This window comes from Eurypyga helias, unplaced genomic scaffold, assembly GCF_000690775.1.
Source record: "Eurypyga helias isolate BGI_N326 unplaced genomic scaffold, ASM69077v1 scaffold7836, whole genome shotgun sequence".
Lineage (NCBI taxonomy): Eukaryota > Metazoa > Chordata > Aves > Eurypygiformes > Eurypygidae > Eurypyga > Eurypyga helias.
Window position 1 is genome coordinate 52,658 of NW_010254606.1, and position 10,703 is coordinate 63,360.

General features: G+C 38.8%; 1 protein-coding gene across 1 annotated transcript in view; it reads right to left on the reverse strand.

Annotated features, from left to right (window-relative positions):
* LOC104510712 (protein AF-9-like) overlaps window positions 1-2,737 on the reverse strand; it is a gene marked incomplete at its 5' end in the record, with an annotated part of 19,046 nt that extends 16,309 nt beyond the window's left edge. The window contains one exon of the mRNA XM_010153047.1: window positions 2,665-2,737. Within this exon, the coding sequence (XP_010151349.1) occupies window positions 2,665-2,737 (73 nt within the window). The remainder of the gene's footprint in view (window positions 1-2,664) is intronic.
* Between the last annotated feature and the right edge of the window lie 7,966 nt (window positions 2,738-10,703).

Sequence of the window (10,703 nt, forward strand, 5' to 3'; positions counted from 1 at the left end):
GTGTCATCCCTCGTCACTGACAGAAGAGAAGATAGACCTGTGTTTGTCAAGGTCGTACTCCGAACAGGGAGAGTCTTCCCTTCATGGGAGGAACTCCTTTAGTGATTATTCCAGTCCTAGCAAAACTCAGGTCACAGGCATTTTGATTAGTTTTGTGCCAGTGACTTCAAAGCCAATGCTGAGAATGATCTAGCGCTGAGGCTGCACTAGAACTTTTCTAAATTTGCACAGTTTGGGCAGGTTCAGATAAATATTTCTTTTCTCTGTTTTTACACCCAAACTTGGCTGGGAAGAAGCCCAGAGAGTGCTGATGGGCAAATTCCTAGAGGACCAGACACTTGTACAGGCAACAAGGAAAGTGTAGCTATAATGAAGTGCTTCTTATCCACACAACCACGGTTGTTCTGCAGAAGCAGCTGATCTGTGTTCCATATTCTGCTTGAGTTTGGGTCTCAGGCTGACAAAGGTCAGCTATTTACAAACAATAACTTGTAGTCTGACTGACTAATCTAATCATCTGACCCTTGAAGGAGGGAAAGGACTCCTTCCTTGGCTTTTAAAAGGAGCAGTAATAAACATATTTCCTTAAAAAGGGAGGAGAGAGGGTTTGGAGAAAATGGAACTTGGGACTCATGAGACACATCTCATAGTGTCACTGACAGCCCCATAGGCATTGAACAGACTGTCATTCAGACCAGTTTTTACATAATGTAGGACCATGTCTGGGACTCTGAACAGGCATTTTGTACCCAGCTAGCTATCTTTTTCAGTAGACTTCCTAACAGTCAGCAAAGGATTAACTTTTAGGTCTTTTGTTTCTAGCACTGATAGCAATGTCACTGTTAATCTCCTGCTCCTTGCCAACAATTTAGAATTCCATGACAGCCTTTTTATGGGTTGGAGAAGTTGATATCTCCTAAATCATCAGAGTACTTAAGGAGAAACTGAATCCTAGGAGATGCCCACGAGCAACTGTTCTTGGTAAGCAACAGAAACATCAGATTAAGCCCCATGGGCAGAAGTTGAAGAACCTTAGATTATCCCACTGCTTATGCAAGAAGAGGTGAAAAAAGTTCATGTGGTTTTCTTACCCTTGAGTGAGCATTGGAGTTTAAACACAACAGAAAAAGAGCAATGGCCCTGGAAAGTAACTTCTAGTTAGGGAAAAAAGCATTGGTTCTGATAGGGGCACAACACACGGCATGAATACGCCACAGTATGCCTGCTGCTTCATCCCTTTGATATACAAATGTACAGCCTGGGCAATGAAGGCATTTAGTCAACTGGAACTCCCAGAAAGAAGCAGAAATCACTATTTACATCGCCAAAAAAGAGTAGAGTATCTACCACTTGAACTTCAGAGCTATTCATATCAGAGGGAAAAATATCCCATCTATTATTGAGAAGGTACACAAACCTGAAAGAGAGCCTGTGACATATCTTATGTATGACTCAGAAGAGAGGAATGGATCCAGTCTGCTCAGAAGGAATACTAAGTCAACAGTTTTTTGCCCAGCGTAAGATCATAGAAACAGGACTGGTTATCCAAGTTTTTTGGCTTGTAATGGTCAGTTCACACCACTAAGGTTTTCATGAGACCAAAAATGTGGTTTCAGTAAGAAAGGGTTCCATTTAGCCTTGGATAAAAATCAAACGCCTGAAGCCAGTCATCAGCCACAGTCCACTCTAGCTCTGGCTTTCTTTCACCTACAGTAAGACTGCCAGAACACATTAGAAAATCAGGACCAGTCACCTACAGGAAAGCAATAGGACAGATACACATCATATGTAGGTCTATTTAAAAACAAATTGTCTGTCTGAGGCACTAATATATTTTCATAACCTTAAATCAAGTCTAACATTAAGGAATCTAAATGGATAAAACAAATGCAATTTTAATTAGTCAAAAGCTGTTTTTTTAATATTCTTGATCCAAAGAACAAAAGAAAAGCTGATTAAGAAAGTATCAGCTGTACAATCTTATAAACCCAGGGAAATAGGCCAAACAGGAACTAAGTAGTTTAATAGATCATGTAGACTGAATCATGACTTATTTACAGAAAATCTGCCTTAGAAAGTATCTGGGAACAAAAAATTCATTCTTTTCCGAGTTCAAAGTAAGCCATAATTATTACCTAGAAAACCAAAATGCAAACTTATGCAAACTTAAAGTCTAACCCTCATCTTCCCCTACCATGTATCTCATGTAAATACCATATGCTCTTAAAACTTCCCAATAGTACAGGAATATTACGGCCATTTGAAAGGATCCACATATGCACATCCCTGGGCTTCACATGGAAAGTCACTCCTTCCTGAGCAAGGATTCAGATGCAAGTCCAGTGCCGTGCTACCTAACCCTGCAGAACAACAATCTCAGAAAGAGCAGCTCTTCTGAGCTTACCATCTTTTAAGTGACTGAAACGTGTTTAATGCTTCAAAACAAATACTCTTCACACACTTTTCTCAGACACACATTTTCTCTCCTTTCATTTTGCCCTTACAGCCACATCTGAAAACAACCTGAGGAAAATTGTCTAAAGCAAAACTGGCCAGTTCAGGCTGAGAAAGGCATCACAAGTGATAATAACATGCCACACATTCTGTTTTTAGTAGCCACTTCATTTCACACGTTCCTTTCCATTTCTTTTCTTTTGTTGGTACCTTGTTGTCTGCTGCTTTGAGATGGTATAAAACTGGAACTGGAGCTGGAACAGGCAGGACTGGGCTGTTCAGACTTAAAAGGAAAAAAAAGAAAAGAAAACAAATATCATTGTAAGAAATATTTTTGCCTAGAATGCTTACAGTTTGATACTGCCTAAGGCAGGCTGTCCAGAAAAAAGAAATACGGAATAGAATAATACCCAAAGATCTTTATTTCAGGAGGCAGTGAGACAAACGTTGTGGAAATTGCTATGCAATCACCACACACTACTACATCATCTCATTCATTAAAGCCAATATTCTAACAAGAAGTTCCCAATGCCTCGTTTGAAAGGCTATGCAACATGACAGCATAAATGAGTTTATGATGAACTTAAGGCAGCTGTGCCCCTGTCATACCGTAGTTGTAACACCTTCCAAATTAGTAATGATGTAGTAGAATCAAAAAACAGAAGACCTGAGCAGACCACCCTAAATGACAGAAAACCTCAGACAGTTTCCTTTCTTCTTCCCTAGAAAATAAGTCTTAAGATGAGGATTCAAAATAAACTTCCCTGCTGTTACTGGATTTCTCCTCATCCCAAAACTTCCCATATGTAGTAAGACCCTGTAGGTTGCAATAGTGATTGAACCTGCAAGATTGCCTTGTTACCCAGAGAAATGATCTGGAGTCCACAGATTACAAGAAGAATGAGATAGATTTAAAACAGAGTTGTTAAAAGCATTTTATATTATCTATCAAACAGTTCTATACATTGCTTTTCCACTACTGTTTAAAATGCACAAATTTGTCTCTAAAATGCTATAAATTTGCTTCATCAAAAAATTCTGTACAATTTTTTTTCTCACAGTGGTTGTGGCTTATGAGGATAGTACTGAGAAGTCTTGCTTAGTAGATCCTAAAATCTACTATTGAAAAGAAAATGCACTTATGTTTTAAATTTTATACAACCATGTTATTGTGACATGTTACCCAAGCTAATGAAAGTTTTCTGACTCCCCTTAATGGTACAATATTCCTCATGGTTAATTAAGAATTAAATTGTTCTCAAAAGTAACCACAGTAATATACAGTCACTGTAAAACTCAGTTTCCATGCACACAGTCTACCAAAGCCTAACAGTTGCTTTTTCTCCATAAATCAATCTATTGTTGCCCTTCATAATGAGCAGACAGATTTACAGCCTTTTACTGCCTTTTCTCACAATGAGAGATGCCTATTTGGGCAACAGAGTGCTTGATAAGAACACCATTAACATCTGCTCTCCTCAAATCAACACCAGCTCCAGTTTTCACAGGCACACAGTCAAAATACAAACCCTGAACCTGACTGTATGGCTATATACAGCTTGGACACAGGTGTATCAACCCCATGAAAGAAATTCCAACTCAACCACCAACACAAACCATTTCTGAGCACCAGGAGGGAGAGATTCTTACACGGGCCTGGAAGACAGCGCAGCATCACTTGATACTGCTCCAAAAATAAAAGTCATTCTGAAAAATCTTATTTCATTTTTACTGCCTGAACAGATTTCTGCAAAACCAGACAAGACTTTTAGCTGTGAAATAATTACGACAACATGAAACAGGCTGCACTGATGAAGAACAAGAGTCAATGCAAACTTTAAAGACATTACTGTTCTGGAAACTAATGTCAGTCTTCCAGCTTCAGGTTACTCTTAAACATCTGCTTTATCTGTCACTTTCTGCTTTTTGCAGCAAAATTACTAGCTGACAACTGGTTTCTGCAGATTTCCATTAACTGTATTTTTCCTTGATTAATTTCAACATGAACTTTAACTTATGTAAAATCCATTCCTTTAAAAGAGTAACAAACAAAAAAAAGACTATCATACTCACTTTAAAATACCTGAAGTGCTGAAACTGTAGGAATAATAATAAAAAAAAAATCACATGGGTGTGGAGGTCACTATTTGTCACTATTAAAACTTCACTACTTTCTTTTTGAGCCCATTTACTGGAAATGAAAAAAGCAAAACGGCCTGGTCTCAGTGACATTATAATGCAGGCAAACACCAGTGAATTTTTTCCATCTCAAAATTTTCTCCCAGTATTAACTACTTGAGACAGGATCACAAACAGGAATGGATATGAATACATACAAACTTGTTGCAATAGCTTTCTGGTAAAAATTCTGCTCTGCTTTATTAAGATCACTTTCAGAAGCCAAACCATAGAAAGTCCCAGTAAAATACAAATCATCCTCCCCACTCTTTTAAAAAGGGTTCTTAATGCCTCTTTAAAAAATTTACATTATTCCCTTAAATGCTCCAGTCTGAAAATTTATTCCAAGAAATCCAAATCAGCATAAATGTTAAAATTGTTAAGTAACAGGAGTTAAACCTAGCTTTTTGATTTTGCTGCTGCAGAGCCCCTGTGCACTGTCTGTCTTTGCTGTTGCAGACTGCTGGCTCCTGAACTCATGCCCCAGAAAATTTAAAAAAAAAAAAAATTTGTCCAAAATTTCACCATATGGAGATGTAATGCAGCTCTTCCATGCCATCTTTGTTGGTCTTGTCAGTTTTACAGGAAGCCTCATTATATTTACTTTTTTCTCAAACTTAATTCCTGGGATTTAAATGATTATGTGAAAATCTCAGCTTTCCTCTTGTACATCGCAGTTTCAGTGAAAGGCTGCAGAGAGCAAAATATAAAAAGCTGTGTTGTATCCTAAAACACTCTGAAGCCCCTAAAACAAAGCAAAGCTCCTCAAACAATTTTTTATAGTTCTGCAACTCTTAGCCAACCCTGTGATACTGTAGACTGAACAATGATTTTTAGATGGCATGGTTGGCAACAGTATGCTCTACACGCTTTCTTCTTTATAGATACTTCTGAGGCATCTGTCAGTACAATTCCTAGGCACTTGCTCTACGCTAACGTTATCATGTATTTGCCTAGAAGTTTTCACGGAAGATTGTACATGTTGTATATGCACAGAACTATACAATGTTGATTCTCAGAAAAAAAAGCACAGAACAGATTGGTCTCTTCTTGACTGTGTCAGCTGCAAATGGTAAAACATCAGCTGTCTGCTCTTAACTTTGCCTACATGCACTTTTACTATCACTATAAAAATTAATACTCCTTTAAAACTCTAAGTTCCTGCTTTGGAGGCTTAAAATAGATTTTTGACAGTGCAGTCTCAGCTTTCTATTAGAGAAAGAGTTTTGCAACCACTTCATAAGGCTTAGTAAGTTACTAACACAAGATAAAGACAAAACTTCTTAAAATTTAGAATATCTAATACTTGTTCATATTTAAACACTTCACTCAAACCATTATAATGTAGTACAATATACTTGTAATGTACAAATACATACAGGTAACTGAAGTTATTACAAATATTGGCTAATTATTATTTAAAATATTGGCTAAATTAAGATCTCATGTACTACAACCCTGATCGATCTTAAGCTTTACAGTGTTCAAAGGATCAAAAAGGCTGCATATGGCATAAATACATCAAGTTGAACCTTCATATCTACAATCTGTTTTCTTTGGCTAAAATTGTAACATTTAACTTCCAAAATTTTATCCGCTCCAAATGGTCGTCAGCCAAAGCAAATTTAGGTCACCAAGAACATCAAGAGTGGCTTTTTCCTTTTGCCTTGAGCCTGCCTTTCCCTGCCTTAAACTTCAGAAACTATGCAATAGTTGCAGTACAGAACACTCTGACCATGACTCTTCCCTTCGTTTTCCCGCTCACTCATGACATTTAGTTCTCCCTGTGAAGGATTCCATGCAATCAGCATTTTATTGAAACCATGTCCTTTTCATCCACAGAATAAAGTTACAGTGTATTAACTAAACTGCGTTAAAGCAAAATGGGCAGTGGAAAAAGATCGTTCAAACAATGAAAGAAAGCAAAATTATCAAATCTTGTATCTACTCTTCCCTTGTCATCTCTGTCTTGCCATAGTATTTTTGCAGTTGGTAAGATGAAACACTAAAAACACGTATGTTGGACTCATATGCAATCTCCTCCCACTATTTAGGTAATACCAAAAAGGACCTGACAAAGCAGCCATTACTTGATTTACTTCTGTCCTAATGACAACGGCTCACCAACAATGATATGAAGTGGCATAAACTTTGCAATGGTTTTCTGATCAGGGCAATCCACATTGACGCTACTGATCCAGTTACTGCTGCACCTGGTATCCATTATCCCCAGGTACACAATCTTTCCTCGGTAAACATTCTTCTCTTACATCACTCTGAGGTGGTGATACAAGTTTTGTGGATATTTAAACAGACTCAGACAAGTCCAAATAGCTCCATTTATCCTTATCTTCCGCCTCTGTTGCCTGAAACATTAATCCCCACAACCGACCGTCATTTCCTCCACTATTGCCAGGTGGCTGGCAGTACAGCTAGTACACAGTGAGCAATTCCTTCATGGAGGTTAAGATGCCCATGACAAGAACCGGTAACACGTCTCAAGAAAATTCAAGGAAACCCTACACACATGTCCTAGAATCAATTCAAGGAAACCCTACACACATGCTAGAATCAATCAAGCAGCCCTGTCTTGCTGTGCTACACAGGCGAGGAAGGACTATTGTTTTCAGTGGGATAAAGTCAGCATTAATTAGTAAATTTCTTGTTCCCTTGATAGCCACAGTCTTGGAACTAAGAAGTCTGATCACTAAAGCTATGTAGACCTACTTGTTGTCAGCCCCAAATGGGAATGAATGGCCTGAGATATTGCTGCTCAGAGAGGACCATTAGAAACCCCCACCAACGTGGAGTTTGAGGTCAAAAGAAGCACCAACAACACATTTCGGCTGGGCAGATAAGCACTTCTATTTTCAGGGGAAGATGCAAGCTTGCTTAAAGGCTTTCTATAAGAGAATAATAGGTTTTATAGGAATTATTACCAGCACAGCTGAATGTTTTACTCAAAATTTGTTTGTTAGTAGGAAAAAGTGTGAAGAAAATCAGTTTTGCAACACTTTTTCCAACAAAAACCATCAGCTCTACTAAGATACCGTGCAGAGTCAGACAGCACTACTGACTGATGACACTAAGTTAAACCAAATTCACACCAGAACTGTAAGTGAATGACAGTTCTTCTGCTGCCGACGTGGTGATGTAGGCCCACCTTCAGTGAACACAGAAATTACTGTCAGAATTGGCTGCTGGCATGAGGCTGTCCCTGAACAGTGACTGCTGCCTGGCATTACCGTGGTTTTGCAGTGAAGGAGTGGACGCTGTTGTCGTGACGGAACAGGCAACCCACGCAGAGGGCACTCGAGTTTGGAGCAGGCACATGATGTTCATCAGGAGCACCCCCTTGCCCGTTCCAAGAGAGTCTCCCAGCATCTCCTGGCAGTGCATTATGAAATGCCAACACCCAGCATAACCCCAGGGCTCCACAGCATGGAGAGCTGAACGCCGCATCAGCAGGCAATGAGTTGTCATTAATTCTACACAGGCATGACGCATGACACACTCATGGTAGTAGTGACTTTATCCTGCCTTGGTAAAATTTAAACTTCAGGGGATTACTCCGTCGTTAAAATGTAAAAATTAAATTGTGCATTTGTGGTGTGTCGTGGAGAATTCTCATCAGTCATCAGTAGATTAAAAGCTTCTGAATGTGAATTGATATGAAAACCAACTAATCAATTTCATGGAGAGTGTGGAATCAAACCTTCAAAAGTACATTTGTAAACCGTGACATTTTTTATAAAAAACCCACCCTGTAAACTTGATGGTTCCAGATAAAAAAGTAAAAGGGCATAAAACCTTGGATAGATCTAACTACTGTAGACCTAGTCGAACTGTTTCACTTGATAACTAACAGGTGTTGAATTTTATTTTAATTATATGGAACCATCTCTCTGGATCACAACATAATGTATATAAGTAGATTAAGCAACTTCAAAGCAATGAAATCCGTATCAAGATCTCACCTGATCATGATTAAACTAAAATATCCTATCTTTAGCATTTTGACTGCAATAATCTCAGCCTTGTGAAACTGTCATGACTTTACTAGACCAGGCATAAAGTGGGTTTTTTGCCACAAAAGAAACAACATAATGTAAATATTAGTACTGCACAAAGCCACTTAAAATCCTTACTTTCTCCAGGCTAGCAGGTGAACAGAATTTTCCATGGTTGAAGTACAGAAAATGAGGCCCCAATCCAAAGAGACATGCAACTAACTGAGCTAATCCATGCGAGCAGTCCACACCGAAACGGATGTAGCCAACACTTATAAATAAAGTAAAATATTGAAGCCTGAACTAGTAGCTTTATAATGTATGTTATTTCTGTGGTCAAAATATGACAATTCCTAAAACTGAAAAAGAAACTCAATACCCATGATTTTGCCTCAAGAATGCAAAATTTCCTGACTCTCACAAGATTAGTTTCACCACCTGGACATTTAACCATATCTACATAGTTTTCTCCACTGTTTTATTTCTAAATGCTTTACATTTTTGTAAGCCAGTGATTTCCTAACACACCATGGTAACAGAAGTAACCTGGTTTAACATCTGAGCTTGCTCCACAGATGAATCAACCTACCAATCCTGCTGCTTGCTCACCCAGCAATGCTTCATCTTACCAAATACAGAGCAGCTTAAAGTGCATCTAAGCTTAATAAAAATAGGCTTAGTATACCAGCGGAGTGGTGCCATATTACAGTAGATGCTGATGGCCACAGCGTACATATCTGGAAGGAAACACCTTGGACTGTACAGTGTCTACATGACCTGCTAACACCCACCTGTTTGTGACTACTGAATTACCTCCTCCATACAGAACTATGGGCAAACAATCCCACAAGAGGGGCTGGCAGGGTTTTAAAAGCAGCATTCACACCTAGACTGAATGTAATCAAATGCGGAGAGTTTGCATTAAAATACCAAGCAAAAAGAAAGGATTTTAAGAATATGACATGTTGCAAGCTCACTGTGCCCATCTGCAATGAAGGACATCATCAGTATCAATTCTCTTCTGTGTCATTAATGATCTTAAAGAGTCACAGCTTCACAAAAAAATTAAAACCTATCTTCCTCTTTTATCCTGGGTAACTACATGAAAATTCCACACGGAGCTCTACTTCGCTACTGTTATTTCTAACCTCAAATGTTATCTGAAAAGATCTTACTTTGGCTCCCAGCCCTGGCAGAAGGCAGGATTTTTCAGCTAACAAGGGCTTGGAGGTTTTACAAGACCATGGGGGTTTTCAAAACATTCTTTCACCATTGTTAACAGTCAAATCAGTAGATCATGTGCCAGGCCCAAAGTGGTACTTTATGGATTACTTAAAGAAGGTACTCATGTTGTAAGTTTAAGATTGCTTTAAGATATGTAAGCAGTTAATGAAGTACAAACCCATAGTCTATGTGATCAGTACTGCATTTTCATCGTTCTGTAATGGACTTCCGAAGGTGGCGTTGGCATTTTTTTCCAAAGATGAAAGACCCACTGGGGTACTCTGCTTTTAATAGCTGAAACAACTCATCCCTAAGCTGCCACAATTTGCTAGCATGCATTTCTGCTCAGTTTGTATTTCCACAGGCTTCGATGCGCCAAAAGGCTGCTACTAACACTAATGGCTATGCTACAATTGCAGGGACATACACAGGCAGAAAAGGAGAAAACAATACACCTCACATGCAAAATAATCACACCAAAAGCAGAAGTTCATCCAAGAGAACCACCTGCATTCTCTAAAAATCCACCAACCACCCACTGTCATGCATGGCAGATTTTGTGTTTTTATTCAGATCACAGCAACTGGAGATACACTGAGAACATTTGTCAACACCGAAACATGTATGTATGATCTGCCTGACCTCCTCTGTGCCTTTCTGCTGCAGCAGCCTCACTCAGATCCCAAACTCTGTATTTCCCCATCTCACACACCAGTTTGAGCTCACACAAACGTTATGAGAACATCATCATACTTCAGAGAAGCAGCAAAATCAAGGTCAAGTCCCTTCTTTTTTTAAATCATGTTTTTTCACTCTCCCACATAGGAAGCAAAAAGA